Source organism: Aulonocara stuartgranti, assembly GCF_965226115.1.
Source record: "Aulonocara stuartgranti genome assembly, chromosome: 11".
Lineage (NCBI taxonomy): Eukaryota > Metazoa > Chordata > Actinopteri > Cichliformes > Cichlidae > Aulonocara > Aulonocara stuartgranti.
Genome location: NC_138947.1, coordinates 35,579,266 through 35,603,575, shown reverse-complemented (window position 1 = coordinate 35,603,575; position 24,310 = coordinate 35,579,266). Strand labels below are relative to the sequence as shown.

Sequence of the window (24,310 nt, the reverse complement as noted above, 5' to 3'; positions counted from 1 at the left end):
TTAACAAAGCCCAGGTTATTACCAGAGGTGGAAATTAGCTATGCTTTTTCAGTTATTTATGGGTTTCCCATCATTGTACTTTGTTTTTGTTTTCTACGTTCTAAATATGGATGCCAGGTTTCATTTTGCAAAATATCAAGTTTAGAAAATATGAATTGTTGACCAAAAAAACATTTGACAAATAGGAAATATTTTATCCTGAGATAAAATGATCATACAGAACATTTTAAATAAACCCACTGTGTGGCTAGTGAGAATTTAGATATGTGGTAAATAATGAAAGTTACCAGAGACTTAATTCCACTGTTGTTCATGATTTGTAGTGATTGTGTAAAAATGAATTGATTAGTCATGACTTGGAGGAAGTGTGCACCTCCTTGAATGTTATTTTGTTTCTCACTGGCAAACCATTTAAGGGTAGAGGTCAGAGGGGCAAAGGTACAGACATTGTGTACTTAAGTAGAAGTACAGATACCAGTGTTAAAAAATAAAACTTCAGTAACGTTGAAGTACTGGTTCAATTTCTTACTCTAGTAAAAGTGAAAACGTTCCAGCTTTGAAGTGTACTCTGAAGTAAGAAAGTAAAAAGTAGCTCTTTGGATGATGTTTCTACTAGCTGTTAGCAAAGCTAACTGAAACTTGTACTATGTTAATGTAATAATAAAATAATATAAGTAGATGGGAATACAAACTTTATATTAGCCTGAATATTTATTAGAATCAAAATTCTAATAAATATTCTCATCTTGAATTTGTTAAACAGAACATGAGCAGAGAAAAAGAAGGGAAATAAAAAATCGCTGTTTTCTGTTGCTTACATTAAACAGGAAATGAGTAGGGAGGAGGTTAAAGTGGGATTCAGCAAATGGGGGATGTTGAAATGGCTCAGCATAGGGAAGAATCATAACTCTTAATGTACAGGCTGTTATCAGCTGTTCTAAACCCATCACAGTACAGAAAACTAAGCTGTTTATCCTGCACTAACCTTTCATGCAACCTTTAAATGAAACAGTGACACTTGTTTTGCAGCATCTCTCACAATGTGAAAAAAACATATTGTCACATGTACAGGCCCAGTACTTGATTTAAAAACACGAGGACTTACATGTAAGCTTTAAATTTCCAATTTGTCAAATGCAACGGAGCAGTCTCTACTTTTATATCTAACCTCTTAGCTCTCTTTCTTTTCTCTCCCTGTGAAATACAGCAGCTGGACCTTTAGCTAGCAACACACTGTGAGATAAACTGCACACAAACAGCTTGTTTTTTATCTGATTTTTGTTCAGCTAATAGAAACGTTGAATTTGGAGTTACCTGCCACAACATTTTACTTTCAAATGCGTTAAAACAAAAGTAACAAGTCTATTCAATTTTATTTATGCAGCAGCAAATCACAACAGTTGTTTCAAGGCACTTTACATTGTAAGGTTGACTGTACAATAATACTGTTTTGAAACTGTAAGGAGTGGAAAGTCCCACATATCAAAATTGGTATGGCCTGGATCTGGCCCACACAATGTGCTTACACATGGCCCACTTACCAAAAAGAATGACGGCCCTTTGGTGGCCCAGATTTGGTTTGCCAGAGGTGGCCCACACATGGGCCAGCACAAGGCCAAATCAAATCAAATCAAATCAAATCACTTTTATTGTCACATCACATGTGCAGGCACACTGGCACAGCACATGCGAGTGAAATTCTTGTGTGCGAGCCCCACAAGCAACAGAGATGTGCAAACACAACAACACAAACGAGCAAAATACAAGAATGGCCAACCTGAAACTAATAAATATATGTACAATATATAATAGTGTATGCATTTCTGGATGTGTATACTAAATATTTTCCTGTGTGTGTGTGTGTGTGTGTGTGTGTGTGTGTGTGTGTGTGTGTGTGTGTGTGTGTGTGTATACACATTTTTACAAATTAAATAGTAAAAAAAAATAAAATAAAATAATAATAATAATAATAATAAAATATATAAAATATACAGAGTTGAATATGTGCAAAACAAGTGGCATTTATATACAGTGTGGAGTGCATAATGTTGAAGTTGCAGACATACTGGTGGTCCTGTGCTGGCCCGTCTGTGGCCACCAAAGGGCTGTCATTCTTTGCGGTATGTGGGCCATGTGTAAGTTGTGTGCAGCCACGGGCCAGTTGTAGACACACTGCTGGCCATGTGCTGGCCCAGAACAGTTTCAGCTCTGGCCCCAGATGTCAGCCTAATGTGTACCTTAATCAAGCCATGTAATAACAATATATGCCGGAACATAATAGTGCAAAAGTAACATGACGAAACTCTGCTCAGACAGTGAATGGACGGACTCTTATACAATGCTTTCCTAGTCTCCCGGATTGCTCAAATGCTCTATACAGCATGCCACATTCACCCAATCCCACACTTTCTCTAAACTGAGTGCTTCCTAATTACATTCATACACATTCACACTCTTGACATGCAGACTGGAGGAGTCAGGGATCGAACCACTAAGCTTGCGATCACAAGGTGACCTGCTCTCCTTCCTGAGCTACCCACTGGCAAGGATGAGTAAACCGTCACTAGGTTTTGGATAAAGTGTAACCTATCAAACCTGCATTTGAAACGTTGGCTACCATAGCAGTATAGTATTGCAACATCGCATTTGGGTCTTCTAGCTAAAATAGGAAAATAGGAAAATAAATAGTGCCATCATTGCCAGACCTGGCCCACATCTGGTTGACATACACCCTGCCATGACAGCAGTCAGTCAGAAGTGCCAGCTTGATGCCGGATCACGGCCAGACCTGTTTTCCATGGGCCTGGCCACATAAACCAAACTGCAATCGAGCCAGATATTGCATGCCATCACATAGACAGTGCCATCTATGCCAGGCCTGGCCCATATCTGGATGACATACGTCTTGTCATGCCAGAAGTCAGCCAGCAGTGCCAGCTTGATACCAGATCCGGGCCAGACCTCCTTGCTATGTGGGGTGTAGATATTTGTTTAAAATGTAGGATGTAAAAGTAAAAATCTGTCAGAAAAAAAACCTACTTATTTGCATTTCAGCCACATGCTAATAAAACATAGTTTCGCAAGCTAGAAGAGTTAATCTTTCAAATCACACATTTTTGCTCTAGTTTTTCTGTTATAGGACATTTGGTATGCCAAAGGTGTAAATATTACACCCTAACCAGATCTACAAGGCGGCTATGGGAGACATTAGCTAGTGGTATTAACTGCAGCGAAATCAGATATTTATTTTTTTTAATCCATGTTAATACGTCTATTTAAAATAAGTCTGACACACATCAATAATCAATATCAGAACAAGTTGAAAATATTTTTTATTCATTTTATTCAGTAATGTTTACTGTAAGCTCAGTCTCTGGATATCAATTGAATATGAAAGACCTACAATATATGAAGCATTGTTGACAACAGCTTAAAAATAATTTAAAAAGAGAAAGTGGGTGTGAATTGCAACTTGGAGCAGACGTTTAGTTTAGTCTGACTTAGTCTTCAGTGCTTTTTTTTCCACCTCTGGGATAGTTTGTAATTAAAAGTTAGCCTGCTTAATTATCTTCATTTGGAGGATCTGAATGAAAGACTGTTTCACCACATTCATTGCGGGTACAGTCGTTCCCAGTAGTTATTGTGCTAGTTTATTATCAGTATTTGCATTAGAAAAATGGAAAGAGTCAGGGGATAACACTTCTTCAGACTCTCTCTCTCTTTCTCTGTCTGTCCTCCTCTGCTCTGCCTCTTCTGTTTGTCTGCATTCTGTTTCAGCCTCATTACACTTGTTTTTTTCCCCCCACTGCTCACCTCCCTCCCTCTCTTTCCTGTGGCACTAGATCCTTTATGGTTTGACTGAATCATCTTAAACATACATGCATGTAATATATGTGAGTTAAAAACATATATATCAGCAAATAATGGATGTATGTTTTTGTTTGCGTTGGTAACATAATTATTTGTTTGATGTTCTGTATTAGTGCATGTTTAGAGTTGTAGGCTAACACTATGCTAACAGGGTGAACAGGTCCAGTTGAGCAAAAGAAATCAGTTTAACCTTGTTTTTGTGTGTGTGTGTGTGTGTGTGTGTGTGTGTGTGTGTGTGTGTGTGTGTTATAGGGCATTGAATATAAAATCAGCTAATAATTCTAACTATCTTAGAATGCAATGGCTAGGAATCACTGTAGTCCTGCCTTCACAAAGTTTGGGTTGTACTGTTCTTGACTACAGTTCCCCTTCCATTCTGTAGGGCGTCACTGTGGAGCTCCTGTGTGGTATTGCCACTCTTGGCTCTCACGTGGATGTCAGCTGTCCTGGCCATCACCGACCGGCGTTCTGCGCTCTTCCAGATCCTTTTTGCTGTGTTTGATTCACTGGAAGGCTTTGTCATTGTCATGGTTCACTGCATCCTTCGCAGAGAGGTATATTATAGGAACGCTACCCTATTGTTTTGTTTGTAGTTGTGCGTCCTGTCTAGTACTTCCAGCTGAGATTCTTTGCTGACTACTACCACTGTAGTGGGTGATGTGTTGATTTAATATGTTGAGCTACAGCAAGCTACCATATTATACAATTCTGGATGTCATCTCAGTCAGGTGTGGTGATACTTTCCAAGTCCACTAGGGTCTGCTTGAGTCTCATTGACTTAAATTTTCCCATTGGATAGTGAACATTTAAGAGATGTGACCATGCTAGCCCCGAAAGATGAATTTAGATTATTTAACAAGACATGGACTCATAAATGTTGGTTTCGACTCATTTAGAGTAAAGCGTCATTCGCTTTTATACAAACGTACGTATGAAATGTGTAAAAAATTATCCCTTTCATAATAAAAGCAGGTAAGTTATATTGTCATTTCTCACAAAATGAAAAACCTGTAAGGCATCTCTCATGGAGAGTTTATCAAAGAGTGTTTGATAGCTGAAATGTGACAAACTGTATGATGTATACTTTATTATCTGGGAATCCTAAACTGACCCCACTTAAGCCAATGTGGAGTCAGATCCGCTCGAGCCTGTCGTCTTTATTCATTAAAAGCCTCTACACAGTACTGTATATGTTTAAAAGACGAAAGTTTTAGGCAGGTGAGAAAAAATGATGTTATCAAACAATGCTTTCAAAAATAGAAGTGTTAATCATTTGATTTCATCAATCAAGAAAATGCAGTGAGTGAACAAGAGAGAAATATAAATCAAATTGATATTTGGGGTGACTTCTTCTAGGCACACTTGCACACAGTTTTTGAAGGAACTCAGCTGGTGGTTCTTCCAAACATCTTGGAGAACTAAGCACAGATGTTCTGTGGATGCAGGCTTCCTCACTTCCTTCTGTCTCTTCATGTAATCCCAGACACACTCCATGATCTTGAGATCACGGCTCTGTCTGCCGTACCATTGCTTCCCAGAGGTGTGGACTCGAGTCACATGACTTGGACTCGAGTCAGACTCGAGTCATTAATTTTATGACTTTAGACTTGACTTGAAATAATGTTCTAAGACTTGTGACTTGACTTGGACTTTTACACCAATGACTTGGGACTTGAATTGGACTTGAACCGGTTTACTTGAAAAGACTTGATATTTTACCCCAAATATAAAATTTAACATGCATATTATATAGAGATTGAAAATGTGACGTCATTCACGGGTAGAACCGCAAAGGATTCTGGGAACTCGTGGCAAGCGGTACTAGCGCACGCAGGCTTTCAATTGAAATCAGTCACACAGCGATAAAAAGAAACACAAAAATGTCAAGAAGCTGTTGTATTATTAACTGCAATAGCCAGTCGCATGACAGCCACGGGAAGCCGACGGGTAAAGAGATCGGTTGTTATCGGATTACGTCGTTGAAGAGAAATTGTTTGAGCCGTGTTTCCGAAGTAACAAAGACGCGACGGATGGCCTGGATCATTCAAAGATCAAATATAACGTCCCAGAACACTCCAGCTCACAGGTTAGTCTGCTCCAAGCATTTACACGAAGGTCAGTGTTTTTTAGTAGTTAATACGTCATTTTCATAACATAATTGGTGATATAGGTTACAAGCAAGTCTGGCGCTGAACAGAAATTGTCGCGCTATGCTCCTTTGTTTATTGTGCATAAATAGTGAATTGTCCTGACACAATATTGCGTTTCGCTTCTGTTATTATGGTACACTGACAAAAACATATACTTTTATTCACAGGATAAAACAGGTTTTTTGTATCACTAATTGCCCAGTACGATTACAGCATACAGTATTATTGTCACTGCTACATTTCTGTGATGCTACCAGAAATTATTTCCACTACTAATTAATTACCGTTGAGCTCAAAGGTCCTATTAATAAACGGTTAACGAATGTGTATTTATGACGACGATTTGTGAGACTGGTAAACTTATGATACGTACGATGGTCTTTCGTTCTACACGGTGCATTTCAAGGTCCTGCACCCATCCGTCGGTAAACTGTACCTGGGCTTGTTGCAGTGACCGGAAGTTACTAAACTTCATGAGTGTATGCACTCACTCCAAGAAGCGTATAATTATAAATATGCATATAAATATGCTACGATGAGATAGCTGACTTCATCTAACTAGCAAATGTTGTCCAGGCTACGTTGGTGATACAGTTTTTTTTAATGTGTATATTTTTGTCATGCGATTTTAAAGCTGGTCCTACAACCGCATCCAAGAATAACATGCAGCTTATCTCAGAACTGTCGGTGAAAATTATTCTTGGAGCTAGGTTTAATTGAGCTGCATTTTAAAGAGGTGCAATTTCACAATTTGTGTATATTTTCTAAGTTCACTATTTTGTCATGTGTTGAGAAAAACACAGATTTTAAAATTACATGGTCTAATATTTACATTTAGCATATAACTGCAACATTATTTTTTCGTTGTTTTTTTTTTTAAAGACTCGAAAGGACTTGAAATTCAAAGTTTCAGACTTGTGACTTGACTCGGACTTTTACACCAGTGACTTGAGACTCGACTCTGACTTGCCTGACATTACTTGAGACTTGACTTGAGACTTGAGGATAAAGACTTGAGACTTACTTGAGACTTGCAAAACAATGACTTGGTCCCACCTCTGTTGCTTCCAGTACTTCTTGTTCTTCTTTATGCTGAAGATAGTTCTTAATGACTTTGGCTGTGTGTTTGGTGTCGTCGTCCTGCTGCAGAATACATTTGGAGCCAATAAACAATCATTTATATTTCTGAAAGCATTCTTTGTTTACAGCATTTTTTTTTCCACACCTCCCTAAAACTTTCGCACAGGACTGCATGTCCTATTACTCTGTCTGTATTAAGATCGTGATCTATGCCCTGATGATTTGCCTCAGGTTCAGGAGGCAGTGAAGTGTCGTGTGGTGGACCGACAGGAAGACACCAATGGAGATTCAGGAGGTTCATTTCAGAATGGCCATGCTCAGCTAATGGTATGAAGAGCTAAAATTTGGAGAAATTTGATATGATGTGAGAGAATATTTAAAATAACTAACTCCATGGAATAATAAAGCGCAAAAAGGGGTACGCACTTTTTGCTCCATTCTTGAAATTTTGACTTCTAAACAGCTTGAAAAGGTTCAAGACCTGTGTCCTCCAAATTCTGATCTTCTCATCTCAGAGCACGAGAGAACTAAAGCATATGTTTAATTTTATGGAAAATATACATATATTTTTTTTCTTAAATTCTGATCTTGAAAATATTTATAAAAACCCCTCAAGATAACTAACCTAATAGAAATTTATTAAAAATAATGAAGTCAAAGCATTGTTTAGGAAATGGCATCGTGTTAGAATCATGATTAGAATAAAACAATTTAGGAAGAGGTCAGAGTGACTTACAAGAAGAAATTCTACAAAACCCAAAGCTCTTTCTCTTCAGCTTGTATCCAAATAAAAAAAATATAATAAAACTGATTATTAATGAATCTAAGTTTTGTTGATTAGTCTTCATTTTCTCAATGTTTATCTGCCTTTGCTTTAAAAATATACCATCACATTGACTTGATAGCTAAAAGTTAGTGTGCATGTGCCCTGAGCAGGTATTCCATTGATTGATGCAGGCTGGACCATTTCCCTGGTGTCTTTTCCCCATTTCCTGTCTTCACTGCAGTCGCCAAATAAAGGCTTAAAATCCCCCCATATGATATTTTTCCCACGTCTCCACATTTAATCTAATATTTATTGTTTTCTGTCCTCAGACTGACTTTGAGAAAGATGTGGATATGGCTTGCAGATCAGGTAAGCTCCAGGTTGAGCGTGTTTGAGTTTGTGTGTTTGCATTTGATTTGACTTTGGGAACTGTTTCTCAGATGCTACAGATGTCTCTTGTGCCTCCTTCTCTGTATTTTGACTGCGTCAAATTCCTCGTTGTTGTTGGAACAGATGTGAGCCGTGTTCCCTCTCATTTTTGCGCTTGTGCCGTACAGTCAACATCACAGCAGCCTCCCTACGCCAAGGAGCTGTTTTGACAAGAGATGCAGCACATCACTGCTGCGTAACTCCGTTTATCCCAGGCTGATGGGAGTGGGATGAATGTGTGCTGAGCAGTTATATGCAGATAAATATGGCTGTCTGAGCCTCTCCTACACTGATGCTGTGTAATTAAGTCCCTCCCAACAGCGCTGCATCAGATACTGGTTGATGCTCTAAAATCCACTGGGAGTGAAAATCTGATTACCTCTTGAGACAAGATATCAAGAAAAGTGTCTGGAAGAGAAAAGCTATTCAGAAGCAGACAGGCTCAAGCAAGGGAAGACAGAAAAGAGCAGAGAGAAATGAGAGATGTTTAATGTTTGTCAAGAGGGAGCAGGAATGGCAGAAAACGATCAGGGGATGTTTAGTACGGAGCATTGTCTGATGTTGTTCAGCAGCCTCGACCTGGTGCAGGATATGTTTGCTGCCATATGCCAAATGCTGTTATTGTGAAAAAGCTTGGGCCACAAGGTCATGCCGTACCCAGCTGAATGTTACGTTACTCATGTCAAAACTGGTTACAACCTTTTGCTGTAGGAAGCATTTTCCAATGAAAATCTAGTGAAGAAATTCCAGGACTTTACACCGGAAAGCGACACAGAGGTCTGGAGGTTTTTTGTGCACTAAAGCAATACCTTTTAGAAGACGAGCATATTGATAGAACTGCAAGCACTTGTATGTCCTCATGTGGAGAAAAAATACTATACTGTGTGGCTTTGTTTGACTTTCTTCACTCCAGTTCTCTCGCTCTAGGATTTCTGGATGTGTTTAGCAGGTATTCAATGTAGTAATGATGGCAAAACTGAAGTCATAGGCCAAGACTTTATGTAGACAGGCAACACAGGTATTTTTGACAAGTCATCAACAGTACTCGATCCCCTTCTGCTCCAGTCTGCACGCCATATGTCCTTGGGCAAGATACTAACCCCAAGTTGCTCTCCGATGCATCCGTTGGAGTATGAATGTGTACAAATGTTAGATAGAAGAGTATAGAAAAATGTTGTTTGAATGGCTGTGTAAAGCACTTTGAGTGCTCATGGAGTTTAAAAGCTCTATGTAAGAACCAGTCCATTTACAAGTCACTGTAGCATTATTCTTTCTTTTGTCTTTAGTGTCATCCACAATTGAAAAAATCCCATCACTCTTAGTTTGGAAGTTTATTAGTTGCTAACCTTGTCCTTCCATCTTGTATTTTTCCTACCAGCTAGGGGGCTGGCCGGGATATGATTTTCTGCTTCCCCAGAGAGAATCTGTCAGCACTGGAGGTTTTTTTTGTTTGTTTTGTTTTTTCTCTTTGCTCTGGTTACCCACTGTGATCACAACCTGCAGCAGTTAGAGATCAGGTTAAGGTGCTCAACCAGAGCAAGGTGTGTTGCTCTGAAATGCAGTCGAGCAGTAAAATAAGAGACTCATCCAGGATTGTATTGGTTGTCAGACGTAGAGGGAAGAATCTTATAATTTCAGTGATTTAATAATTGATTTATAAAATCTCCTTGTTTCACACAGTGCAAAAGTAATGTGTTTATTACTTACACACATTCCGCTGCTGGTTTCTTCCCGAGATTCCCAGGTGGAGAAATTGCATCTCACACAGCTTTTCTCTCTTTCTGGTCTCTTTAGGCACCATGAAGCGCTCATCCCTCCAGGGGGAGGAGAAGGCCTCCTCTGGGACCCTCACTCTTCAAAAAGGTTCTAATTTTAACACCATGCCGGCCAGCATGGCCAAGGTTCACCTCCAGAATGTGGCCGACTATACGAGCCACACTTTGACGATGCGGAGGGAGAAAGGCGCCACAAAAGGAATCAGTACCGAGCTGCCGGGTGCCAAATCCATCTACATCTGCGATGGCGAACTCTTCAAGCAGCTGGATGGAGATCTGCCTCGAGGGAACGGTGAAGGCAGCAGCTCTGAGGGGGCTGGCAAAGGCCCGGGATATGTCATTCTACCGACAAACAACACGGGCACCCTGAAACCGTCCAAGGGGAAAGAGGAGCAGGCAGCCAAGTATAACATCAGCATTGAGCAGCTGCCTCAGACCAGGCTTATCCACCTGGCTAACCCTGTCAGTGGAGAGCCAGTGCCTGGCTTTGGGCTGAAAAGCCTGCCTGCTGACCAGGTCAGTGTGTCATGCTCTGACAGAGACTCACCTGCGCACAACCTGCAGAATATGCCCAGAGACTCCAAGGTGGCCAACAACATGTGTGACGGAGGAGAGTCTGGAAATTCTGGAGTGGTGTCCAAGAGTGAGACTGTCTCCACACTGTCCATGAGCTCGCTGGAGGTAAGACGGAAAAACCTCTTAATGTATTGAATTATCAGCCTCATACTTCATATTTAACATAATACATGCATGCTGAGTTGTGTTTTGTGCTTATCATAAATTCTCAAATGAACAACCAGATGTAGGCTGTATCGGAGACTGGCATTTTATTATGATTATTTGGTGAATGCTCACATATTTGAGTGAGTTTCCTAATCTGCTAATATGATTTGGTATTGATAGTTTCGATAATATGAATTTAACAATCGAACAATTTTGCTATTTCCTCAGTAAAAGTAGAATTCTGTGTATTCCCATCAGAATAACAACAGACAAACCACTCTCTTCTTTTCAAGCAAAGCATTTGCCATCTTGTCTACCACTGCTAGGTTTCTGTCAATACAACTCTGCAAGGCCTTCGAGTTCTGTAGCTCATACACAAAAATCCCTTTCTTTTCTGGAAGGGTTGTAATGTGAAACAGCCCCAGGACATGGGGACTTTTTGTAAACAGTTGTAGAGAAAGAACATAAAAACACATTTGGAATGAATTATTGAGAGTGCTTCTCAAACAGCAGGGTGGTGGGTACATGACTTTGTTGTTGCTTTGATGGGTTTAGTGATGTGGAAATGGACATCATGCAGAATTTATCATGTGTGATAATATAATTCACAAGTCTCAATGTTCTTTTACTGCCTGTTTGAGAATTTAGGGTTGCATCACTGTGGTGAATGTCACTTTCATTTTTATCACATCGATTTATTATAACTTTCTCACTAAAGGGCTATCAAACTCTAAAGGTGCTGTAGCTTTTTCCTATTAGCGAATGACGCCAAACATTCTGACTGCTACACTACTGTGTTATTTTGCATGGTCTGCAGCCATTCATATAGAAAAATTGGGAAACCAGTGACATTTTTTGTATTTGCTTTCTGGAATCATTTACGTGGCATGGTGCGTGCCACATGTGGTGATGTATGACCACTACAGCATCAGTGATGCTCGAGTGGTCGAGTTAGGAGGATCGCCTAGGGGCAAAAAAGAAAGATTTTGAATTTAAAGAAAAACTTGGCTGCAGCAAAACTTGTTTGTATACGTTGTTGTCTATAGTTCAGGTTTCAGGCTGGTAGTTTTTGCTTTATCTTTTTTTGAGACGAAGCTAAAACTCAGACAGTACATTCTCCCAAAATTTAAACAAAGGGATCCTCATCCACCTAAGAAAGGAGGTCAGAAGGCTCTCTGGATTCCAGCTCTTCAGTAAAATGTGTTGCTGACAAACAGAAGAGGAACACTGGTCTGTGTAGTCCTTCAGCTGCATCTCACAATCCAACAGAAAACAAGTTGTCCTTTTCCCTGAGCTTCACCACTTCAGCTTCAATGAAATTGGGCTGTGTAGTTTTTGTGTAATTTTGCTTGCAAACAGATGGCCAGCATTGATTCTTCTTGTCTTGGTGGACTAATAAAAAACAACATTAATTAGGTCTCCACAGAGATGCACCATCCCACATATTTGTCAGTGCCATTATAATCTCCAATTCACATCACAAGAAGTATCTCAACATTTTGTCACCCGTGTGATGGCGGCATCTTTGAAAAGGTTAGTTTTCATAGAGCTCCTACTGCAGACAGAAGTGGCGGGATAAGATCGCCACAGAGCAGTCAGGCTTCTGCTTGCTGGTGTCTTTTCACTTGGGGGGTAAAACACACTTCTATAATTTGGTGCGAGACGGCAGCTGCCACGGCAACCAGGCAGCCTGAAGGTCAGGTCTTCCTTTACCACTCTGTGACTGAGGACCGAAAGGTCATTCGGTCACAATCTGTTTACTGCAAACTTGTGCCAGCAGGATCAAAATGACCAGCAGCAAACCTCGTTTCCTCCCTCATGACTCACTGCTCTTCTCTGAGTCCCAGAGACGCCCTTTACTAACTACCTAATGTCCACATACGCAGTAAAAACTGCCGAGAAACACTTGCTACTCAAAAAACACACAATATCAAGACACATCTTTAATCTCTCTGTCTCATCTCCCTCCAGAGACGAAAATCACGCTATGCAGAGCTTGACTTTGAGGTAATTTTTAGTCTCTTTGATTCCTACAGAGCTGTTTAGACTTCAAAGCACAACATTTTTGCATACATTTATTTTTAAAATAGGAGTGATGGTCACCTGTGCTGTTTACTTTGTACATAACGTGCAATGTCCCTGTGTAGAAAATAATGCACACCCGGAAACGCCACCAGGACATGTTTCAGGACCTGAACAGGAAGATTCACAGTGCAGACAAGGATAGAGAATCTCCACCTGTTGACGCCAAAGCTGCCAAAAGATGGAGTGTGTCCTCTGCCAGCAGCGACAAGACCAACATGAGTGTAAAGAGTTTAAATTTATTCTGTTCTGCCCCTTCCCTCCCTAATATCTAATGTTCCCCTTTCCTTCTATAATTAGCAAAAATTACCACACTTGCTTGTTGATTTGTAAGTGCAGCCGTTTTCAAAATTGTCATTTTTTTCTATTGCAGTGTGCTATTAATTTTCCCAAAGGAGCCACATGAGAAACTGGGAGGGACACTCCAATAAGCTTAAAAAGAGGTCAAATGATTAATGTGCTGTACTGAATTCTGTATTGGTTTCTCATGTGGAAGGACCCTTGGGAAAATTCACTGCGCACCCCTGTTACAGTGTTAACTTATGCATAGGCATTATTTGTGTATGGCCATATAATCTCCAACTACAAACCGAACCGAATACACATAATATTGCCCAATTCAGATACTTCGGAGATACATATATATGTCGTACACTGTGTGAACGACGTGCTTAATTGTGTTGTGCATGAGTTTAAACTAATGAGTGCAGCAATTAGTTCACTTGACAAAAAATGACACAGGATTTGACACTAATTGTCTTCTTACCTGTGGAATTTGCAATTTGTTGAGTCTCTGACTGCATATACCAAGGACTTATGCAGTAAAGACAATTTATCAACAATAACATGAAATTATAACACCAAAGGTTGCACCGAGCTACCTAGATAGAAGCATTTCAATGAATCCTTCTTCTACTAGCTGAAAATTCTTTGGTGTTTTCTCTGTTTTTGCTGCTTGGCCAAGGCAGCTGCTAAGGAAGAGACATGTTCCTGTTTTTAAGTATACCATTTATGCTCATAAAAGTTGTAGATGTCCATGCGAACAAAATACTGAATTTTAGTATGTATGCAATTTTAGATGCAGCATCTCTTTCCAAGCAGTCAGTTTCATATGTAAATATTTGTGACAGAAATAGAAGTATAAAATTGAAATTGATGCTATGAAACTGAAATGGAGGTACCACATCAAAGTTCTGGTAGTAAATGTAGCTTATATATAGATTCTGAAAATAACAAAAAAAAATATGTAGAATGGTGGTGCAGGATCTGCGTGCAACCAGGGCAACCCCCACCTCCCTCCATACTAATGCCAAGATGTGAAACATTTAAATGGGACAGATGATTTGTTTAAAGTACTTTGGTACTTTAGCTTGTCATAAATATTGTGCACCCACAGGCATGAGAACATAAGAAAAGAAAGGTTGGCTTCAGCTGGCTCCTTTCATAAGGCCACACTCTGGGTGTAATGTTACTTGTAAACTTCTGATAAGCTTGGAAGTATGGTGCTAGGAGCATCCCTAATTGTGTGTATGGTTGATAATAAATGCCCCGTTTTCATGGATAACGAGCTGACACATTTAGACAACAATGCCACTTGTTGCTGCAGCAGATAGCGACACATCAGATTTTAGTCACAACATGTTGAATTTTGGTTAAATGGGTTTCAATTCTTTAACTGATAATAAAGTTGACCCAGCCATCACAACCTTAATTGTGTAATAAAATGCTTCCCACAGAGGCTGTTTATTTTTTTAGGAATTGTATGACTGTCCCATGGCCCTGACCATCTTTCTTGCTTCAGTAAAGCATGAGCTGTGATAGAAAGGGTAGCGACTGCCTTTTTGATGGTCTTAATGTTTGGAAGAGTAAATTTGATCAGACGATTGTAAAACTGTCAAGCATGGTGATGGTAGCATAATGCTTACAGTGGTACTGGTATATTGTATATTGAGTTGAATAATGAAGAAGGACGACTACCTCCCATTCTCCGTTTTTAAAGCAGGCTAACCTTAAGCTTGGCTAATGGCCTTCCCAAAGCGTCAAAACATGAACCTTATTGGAAATTTGTGGACTAGGCTTAAAAGCCAGGTTCAGTAAAGCCATCAAAATTTAATTAGGGGTGTCAAACCTATGGCCCGGAGCAATATCTGACTCGAGATCCAGTCTGCAATATAATTTCATATAGAGCTGGGCGATAGAACGATAACGATATGTATCGCGATATAACTTTTACTCGATAGAGAAATTAAACTATCGTGATAGAGCTCGCCGCTCTTGTCCTCTTAAAAAAAAAAAAAAAAAAAAAAGGTCAGCCAATCCAAATTAAGTAGCGCAGAGCCGAACCAATCACAGCCGCAGCGTCACGTCGCGTGACTTGTTACGTAAAGCACAAGTGCCAAGCCGCACGTGTGTTTGTTTGGGAAGCAGCCAGCGCGTAATGGAGGAAATGAGTAGTGTGCCGACTAGAAAAATCAACCGAGCGTGACCTTAAGAGAAAACAGATGATGGTTCCAACGCCGGAGAGATTGTCGAACGGAAGAGCCATAGAAGTTCCGTAGTGTGAAGGTATTTCGGCTATTTCAAGTCTGACAAAAAACAGAGTAGCGTGCACTGTAAATTGTGCTGAAAGCAAGTCTGGAAATACAATAAACTGGTGCATGCGTCACACTGCGCCACGTTATTGTTTCGGTGAAATGAATTTCTACAATACTGTTACTGTTCATTCTACTCTCTGCAGTGTTTAAATGCTTACATATACACACAGTTACTGTCCCTCCACACATACGACTCGGTTCTGCTTCTATGCCCCAGCTTTGTTTACTTTTTCCCACCGAGGCTTCTAGACTTCTGATTGGCCAACATTTCTGCACGGTTAGGAATCTAGCGCCACCTGCTGCTTTGGCATGTTCATAGCAGCGTTTTCCTTCATTTCTGCCTTTATGTGTGGACGGAATTATTTTTTAAAACGAAAACGGAAAATCTCAGTTTTCAAAAATACCCGTGTACGCGTGGACGTAGCCTCAGTCTCTGACTGGAAGCGCTAATTCATCATTCGGCTTTTGTCAGACTAAAGTAACTGTTAAAACTGTTTGAAAAGCTCAGCTATACAACAAGGAGAGATTGAGAATTTCCTTTTAGTTCTCAGTTTATTTGATATTGAAAAAAGTTAGTTTTGTCTGTTCTTCTGTAAAACAAACTAAGATTTATTTTTAGAATTAATATTTTGTTTCTAAGTGGAATTGACAATTTAGTAGTCTGTTTCGTTTGTTCTATTTTGAAACTTAAACGCTTTAGCGGCTGCCTTTTGTGTAGTTTGTAATATTTGCCTTTATTTATCTGAAAAAGTCTCATGTTCCTTAAGTACATCTACCCTGTTGAACTTATTATGGGAAATAAATATTTAAATAAAAACAAGCTGCTGATTATTTCACATTTTACTTGTGAGCAACGGCACATTTAAATCTTACAAATATAGTTATTTGGCTTATATCGTGATATATATCGTTATCGCCTGAAATGAAAAAAACATATCGTGATATGAAAAAATCTCATAACGCCCAGCTCTAATTTCATATATCAGTTATTAGTGGCTCATCATTATGTGAAAGTCCAATCTTCAGCCCTGCTGAGATCCATACAAGGTAGGGGGGGGCCGCACACCATGCGGCCAATCACATGCAAAGACAGACCGGGATCATACCATTATGTGAAAGAAGGATGGGGTGCAGATGTTCCAGAGACAAAACAAGACTGCAAAGCTGAGTACAGAATTTATAAAAATGAAACCCGTTTTTATTTTCAGCCATTTTGCAGTGTGGAAGTCAAAAGGTTTCAGACTTGTCCAGGCCTTAGACCTCATGTGTGTTCTTCATAGTCTCACAGGCCTGACTCAATTTATAATTCTTAACTTGTTTGATCTGCTGCTCACCACAAACAAGCACAAGCAAAAATTTTGGACTTTTAACTGCAGTTTCTCCTACTGATGAAAACCTCCCTTATGGTCGTTCAGGTTTTTTACAACCTGAACAGTTAAAACAAACAAAAAGCTGGACAGTCTGGGCAATGAGCTACCAGATTTTTTTTCCATAATTTTGCACATTTATTTCTTATAATTTACGTCAAAAAGAGTCGTGCTGACAGATTTCTTTCTTTGTCACAGCAGCGTTTTCTTTGCCATATAGAACAATTATTAAAAATGTAACTTCTTTACATTGACAGAATGGGGAGTTTCACTGGTCTGGCCACTTAAGGTCAAAGTGTGGGCCACAATGTAAAATGAGCTCGACACCCCTGATTTAAATAACTCTACCAGTTCTTCCAAGAAATATCAGAATTATGCCAAAAGCTAGTTGATGGCTACCAAATCATCTGGTCGAGGTGGAACTTGCTAATGGACATTTAATGAAATATTAGTGGGTGTTTATGTATATATTTGACCTATATTTATGCTTTTGAAACATCAATCTTTTTTTAAATCATTAAAAAATGTGTGCTATATAGTCATTCCATCCTGAAAAAGAACAGTCAAGAGAAATCATTAAAAGTCCTAATTTACCATGATAATCATGACCATAATAACTTTTGACCACAACTGTAATTAAACATTTTGCATCTACTCAGTATAGATTGAATCAACAATCTACGTCCATTCTGTGGTCATTAGAGTTATAAGTATAGGTATTGTTTTAGGAAGTAGGCGAATAATATATTTGCTTCTGCTAATGAAATTTGGATAAGAACTCATGTGGCATTGTCTCACATTGATGCTGGAGCTGAGAAGTGATTAGCTTAGCTTTGCATAAAGAATGAAACTATGAGGGGCAAGTTTGGAATCAAGCAGAGAGGTAATTCTGTCTCATAACTTCCCACATAAACAGAATTGACAGATTCTGTTTGTGTTCTGTATGGACTGACCCCTTTGACAGTGAAGGCTCACATGAGGACTCTGGCATTTACAGTTTGTTTACAAATGACTCTCTCAGAATTATTTCCAACTAATAAACTATAGGTGTGTGGCAAATTCTAAGAACAATTTGAAGCATCAACACCTACAAGAATGCATCTGTTAGGTCTGTTATGCTGTGGGGTGGATTTGGGTGCACTTGTCCTGATAGAGGGGACCAAGTCAATACACACTTGTCCTGAGTGGTCTCCTTTATCATATGATGAAACATTTCTTTCTGTCCTGGTGGGAGGGGTCTCTTCCAGAATAACTCACTGAACAGTGTTTCATCATTCAAACCATTCAGTAAACCTACTGAATGGTTTGAATAGCATGCCATTGATGTGAATCATATACTCTGACCTTAAGTTACCAGAGTAACGTACTATGACACATGTAAGAGTTTTCATGTCATAAATCTCTTTTATACTGGATAAATGACTATGGCAACTTATGCACATAATATTTGCTCATGGCTTTGCAAGCAAGCGGTGATGTTTCTGTATTGATTCCTTTTATTAGTTGATTCTCAGAGAGAATACATGCAAACTCGATGAAGTATACGTTGTACTTTAACAAACAAAGCAGTGCATTACAGTTACAGCAGTGCAGACTGTATGTAAATAAGTAATGCAGAAAATATATAGGTTAAATATTCTGTTTGTTCCTGATTTGCTGCCAAGTCTATATGATGCTGAATTTCAGTAAATCAAACACAGATTACGGAACGGCTCCATTGTCCATCCATCACATTAGAACAAATGGCAGCACAATATGATAGGCTGCTGTTAATATAGTAATAACTTATTGATTTACAACAGCTTTGCTGTCTTGCCTTACTTGAATCCAGTGATAATTTTTTTCTTTATATCTCTCCATGATCTGACTGAAGTAGGTGGACATCGATCAGTTCAATTTGAGTGGAAGACGAGCCAAACAATGCTTCAATTACTGTTTTATATGAGCACTCACAACGGTTGAAGCACAAAGCCTTGACTAACAAAGAAAATAAATATCCCAACCCAGGTTAAACAGCACTCTCCATTATTGTTATCCAAACACCAAATGAGAGTATATGCTTTAAAGAACTCGTGTTCCACACTTCAACTAGAGGTCAGAAGTAAAGAGCATGTGGTTTTTATCACTGTATAGGGGCCTAACGAGACTTAATATTGTGTTTTTTCTTTGTCACCCATCTGCATGTAAAATTTGAGAACTTTGTTGTTCACTTTAAATAACAATTATTACAGTTTATGATGTTCAGCTTACAAAATTGTGAGTTTGAAGGTTTTACCTACAAATGCACATTGGGTGTTGTCGTCACCCTGGTGGGTGGGTGGGAAGGAAGTTTGGACACCCAAGTTTGTGAATGTGAAAACTCGAAAATGAGGCAATATAGGAGTTTCAAACTGATACCAAAGGTGTGTCCACTCAAAATCTCAGACAAGTTTGCATCTCAGTGACCTCGACCTCAAGGTCAAGATCAAAGGTCAAATTTCCTGGAAATCTTGTGAATTGAAATTACCTAGTTTAGGCTGTACGGTACCACTAGCTGCCGCCAGTATTTTTACATTTAGAAAGAGGTAGACAAAATCTTCTACAAAACTGTGCTACAAAGTGTCCTAATGTTAATCTCAGCTTCATATGGGATCATTGGGGATCTTTAAGTAAGGGTTAGGGTTGGGTTTTTTGCTTATCAACCTATTAAATACTGTTGGCATAGTTTAAGGAGATAGAGGAGTGAAGTCTCATACATTCATTTTGGCATGACTTTTTTTATGTTGTTGTTTTTTTCATATAACTTCATATTAACATAACTCTGCCAGTAACCCTAGATGGGTCTCTGGTGACCGGTTGAACGTTAACAATTTGAAATGCTAGACTGATTCTGTAAGGGTATAATAAATTGACTGAAAAAGGTGAGGAAGAGCCCCCAAAATAGCTAAAGTACATCAGCGATTCTAAGAGATGAGACAAACCAACTTTTTTCTTATGTCCGTTTCCCCTCAGGACAAACAGCAGACCCCGAGCAAGAGGGCGTGGGAAGGCATTCGTAAGACCAACTCACCCCCGTCCTGGGTGCGGAAGGACCTGGAGACAGTGGCGGCCTCCCCTCTTGAGCTGCAGACAGTAGAGTGGGAGAAGACCAGTGCAACCATTCCTCTTGTGGGCCAGGAGATCATGGACCTGCAGACAGAGGTGTGACCCAGATTCTGGCTCACACTAAACAATTCCACTTTCGCTCCAGAGCTCTCAGACAACCAAGCAGACACACGACACACATACTGCCCTACTGTGTACTTCTATTCAAAGGGTGGATGTAGCCAAGACCGTGAGGGGGCAAGGAGGGCAAGGAAAAGAGTCACGATTACAGAAAATCAAGTTAATGAATTAAAGAGAGAATGAGATAACGGTGTCTCATTCTCTGTTTCATTTGATGTTTTTGAAGTCACCAATTACTGGTCATCTTCCTGTATATGATCTTCAGGCTTACGCTGGAGACAGATTGCCAAAGTAGCAGACAAAGCTGCTATATGTGCATCATTAAGTCATGTAATAAACAGCATAGCAAAGGTAATCACACGATGTTTACCCCTGTATTAAATGGTTACGATGTAATAATCATGATTATGTCTCTTTATTTTCACTGTTGAGAGTATTGTTGCATTGCTGTTCTGCTCTCTTTATTCCTGACCAAATTCTGATGTTGTATGCAGCTCAACATGCCTCTGAATTTCTCTCTTTTTCAACATAAGACTTGGGAAGAAAAAATTCACACGGCATTTGAGGAGGCAGACTGCCAAACATACACCCATATGTGCCCCTCAGTGCCGCTCCCTGCTCCCCAACAATCTCTAACGCCTTATCCCACCCCTCACGATAGTAGGCCAAGGCTCACCCTGCAGCGACAAGGGAAAAAATGGGGGAGAGTGAGAAAAAGAAATCCAAAACATCACGTTGAGCCAAAATGGAAAGTTGCCTTCTCATCGACGGACACCTCAGAGATGGTGGAGCGCATGCCGGCGGGCTTTGCGCTCTGTTCGCTTTTCAACCTCAATACCGCCTAAAAGAGGGACAACGTGGACGTCCAAAAGGAATACAGCAAACACGAGTTGGTTGGGTCAGTTTCTTGATGTACAAGCAGGCTTGATACAGTTAATGCAAACATGATGCTAAGGGAAAAAAGGTATTACTGTGTGTGTATATGTGTGTGTGCGCGCACTGAAAAAATGGAAGATGAGTAAATCCATAGATCTATCGATATATATGTTATGATGATTACAGATAATGACACATACAAGGTAGAGTAATATAAAGGATGGTGGTTGCACACAGAGAAAGCACAAGGCTCATTTGGAGTCCTGATGTACAGCATTGTAATTATTTCAACAGAGTTCTACAGAATGGATTTTAGCCTATAAATATCTTTCTTACTGTGCTTGGGGATAGTTGTCATCATTATTATAAATATGAACATGATTATTCTGATACCAGTCCTTCCTTCCCCTCCCCCTGTCCTTTCAGGGTATTGGACTATACGAGTGTTCTGTATCACAGTGTAACAGTGTGTGTTTTGATATCACCGCCAGTCACTCCCTCAGATCTGTATTTGTCGAAAAAACCCTGACTGCCGACCTCTGCGCTCCTGCTTCCTCTGACCTCTGATTTGCGCCCCACCCTGGCACACACACACACACACTCTCTCTCTCTCCTCCCCTCACTCCTGTTTTTATTTCACTGGGGTCGCCTTTTTGTTAATGTACAGTTTTCAGAGCACAAAATGAATGTGTCTTATTTCTAATAAAAGCATATCTATATAATAAAATAACACAAGTCTGCTTATTTTCTTACACAGTCATTCATCATAATACATCATGTGATCTTACAAAATGATTTGTTTTTGTTATTGTTTTGCCAACAGTCTCTCGTGAGCATTTGTGAAATACAACATTTAATCTATTTGTGTTCTTGAATGTCAATTTGTACAGAAATGCATTTCTATTTTTAATGGCTATTGATCTGAGTCCATCAACTTAAAGTGAAATTATTTCAAAGGTGAAAGTTTTGCTGTTTTTGTTTTGGTGTAAGTCAATTTACTCATCAAACTTGAAACTTCAGTTTTAGTCCTGCACAGAGTTCATTAGTTTCCCATTTTCTGTGGTACTAAGATGCCATTACATGTTGAATTTGTGTAGGTGTGGGCAAAACACTTGGTTTGATTCAGAAAATAAAACCTGAACTGACAATGTGGCATGGATATTGTAAATGGACTGGTTCTTACATAGTGCTATTCTACCCTACCTGAGCACTCAGAAAGCCCTTAAGCTAAATGAGGCATCCCTGACATTCACACTCTGATGGATGCATCGGAGAGGAATTATGTTATGAACTATGTTGTCCCAGGATATTTGGGATACAGAGAGGAGCAGACAGTGACTGAACCACCAACCTTCTGATTAGTAGAGGAGCTGCTCTACCTCCTGAGCTGAGGAGAGCCACATCCTGTATATTAAACTTTACATTTAAACTAAACAAATGACAAATCAAAAGTGATTCCTGTAAAGCAAATACTTAAAAGTAGTTGTAGAAAAACATAGACAAGCTAAAGATAAAAAAAAAAAGACATGCAGCAGAATAAGAGGGTGCAGGAGAGGAGTAAGACAGTAAGAGAGCAGTGAATAGGGAATAGCAGTGAATCAATGCACGGCTTGGGCTATGGTGCCAGTCTCCTGGAGAGGGGCTGGACTCTGTCACAGTCTGGAGTTGCCCTTGGTGAGAAACTGTGGGCTTGGGTGGGTATCGTAGTATCCGCGTCCTTTGTGAGGTATTCCGACATGTCCCACTGGGAGAAGGCCCTGGGGCAGACTCAGGACACGCTAGAGATCATCTCTCGGCTGGCCTGGGTGTTTTCCGAAACAAGATGGAGGAGGTGACAGGGGAGAGGGAGGTCTGGGCTTCTCTGCTTACGCTGCTGCACCCGCGACCCAGCCCTGGATAAGCGGAAGAAGATGGATAGATAACAATATGAAGTAACAATAATTTTATGAATTATGGCAGTATTGATAGTTATTCAACTCAAGGAATGTTCATTAAGTTTTCTTTATTGTATTTTAACACCGTCGCCATCTGAGTATTGTTTTGAGCTTACCACTCATTAGTCATTCATTAATCACTCAAGACTCCCTTAAAATATTTTTGTATGCGTTTTTTTAGACATTGCATAAAAACAAACTTCACAAACCTTTGTTTGTTCTGTACAAGTAAAAAAAAAACTAATAGTTCTTTAGAATTGTTAATTCATTTGCATGTTTACTGATACTATATAAACCAATTTGTGTGAGCATTGTAACATCTTCTTTTTACAAAGAAAATGCAGTGTGTTCACTTTTAGTACACAAGCTTATAGCAGGGACATAAGATGGCTTCAGAAAAATTTACTTTAAGATACATTTAAGAAAAAAAAATAGCACAGGAAATTCAGTCTTGTTCTATATGAAGTTTTTAAGCTCTTTTTACACCTTGTAATGTGTCCTTGTTGAACTTTTTGTGGGTGATCTGCACTACTGCAACCCAGCTTTGACAATTAGATGTTTCTCTGTGCTGCGATGGAAACTCTCTGATGTGGCCAGTATGCAATCAGCCAGTTTCACAGTCAGCACTTGAAATTATCCTTAGGCCACTTTTGTGAAACGTTAGTTTGTAAGCTAGAGTTTTTTTGGCCTTTCATGTTATCTTAAACCACTGTGTAATATTGCCACATGTTCGCTAGTTGTATATACTGTAGTAGTGAAATAATGTCTTGCAGAAACATCACCTAATCACTCAGCTAATCAGATATCACCAGAATATGTTTTTTCTTTATCAAAGCACAGCATTTGTTAAGTTGGGCAAGTAATAATTAAAATCACAAAGAAATGTGTTAAAAAGTGTTAATTCAGGCAAAAAACCTACCCATATGGAAAAGAAATAGAAAACACTTCTAAAAGACTTGAATCAGATGTGGCCTACTTCATATAATGAATCATATAAGGCTTCTATGATTTACTCATGAAAGTGGCCACTTTCTCATTACTTTCTTACAGTGGGGCAAAAAAGCATTTAGTCAGCCACTTCAACTGTGAGAGACAGAATGTGAAAAAAAAATACATGAATCCACATGGTAGGATTTGTAAAGAATTAATTCGTAAATCAGGGTGGAAAATAAGTATTTGGTCAATAACAAAAATACAACTCAATACTTTGTAACATAACCTTTGTTGGCAATAACAGAGGTCAAACGTTTAATATAGGTCTTTACCAGGTTTGCACACACAGTAGCTGGTATTTTGGCCCATTCCTCCATGCAGATCTTCTCGAGAGCAGTGATGTTTTGGGGCTGTCGCCGAGCAACACGGTGTTAGATTATAATATCATTTTATGCCATGTTATACCCCTAATTAAAGATTGTGAATTATTATGTAGTTTTAGTTTGCATTATTCCCCTAAATTAGAA

General features: G+C 39.4%; 1 protein-coding gene across 13 annotated transcripts in view; it reads left to right on the top strand.

Moving 5' to 3' along the window:
- Positions 1 to 21,986, top strand: part of adgrb1a (adhesion G protein-coupled receptor B1a) — a 219,205-nt gene extending 197,219 nt beyond the window's left edge. For all 13 annotated transcript variants that reach the window (XM_082550997.1, XM_082550996.1, XM_082550995.1 and 10 more), the window contains 7 exons: positions 4,253 to 4,424; positions 7,332 to 7,427; positions 8,196 to 8,235; positions 10,090 to 10,751; positions 12,765 to 12,800; positions 12,941 to 13,099; positions 19,828 to 21,986. In XM_082550997.1, coding sequence (XP_082407123.1) covers positions 4,253 to 4,424; positions 7,332 to 7,427; positions 8,196 to 8,235; positions 10,090 to 10,751; positions 12,765 to 12,800; positions 12,941 to 13,099; positions 19,828 to 20,022 — 1,360 coding nt within the window. In that variant the 3' untranslated portion in view covers positions 20,023 to 21,986. The remainder of the gene's footprint in view (positions 1 to 4,252; positions 4,425 to 7,331; positions 7,428 to 8,195; positions 8,236 to 10,089; positions 10,752 to 12,764; positions 12,801 to 12,940; positions 13,100 to 19,827) is intronic.
- Positions 21,987 to 24,310: the final 2,324 nt, after the last annotated feature.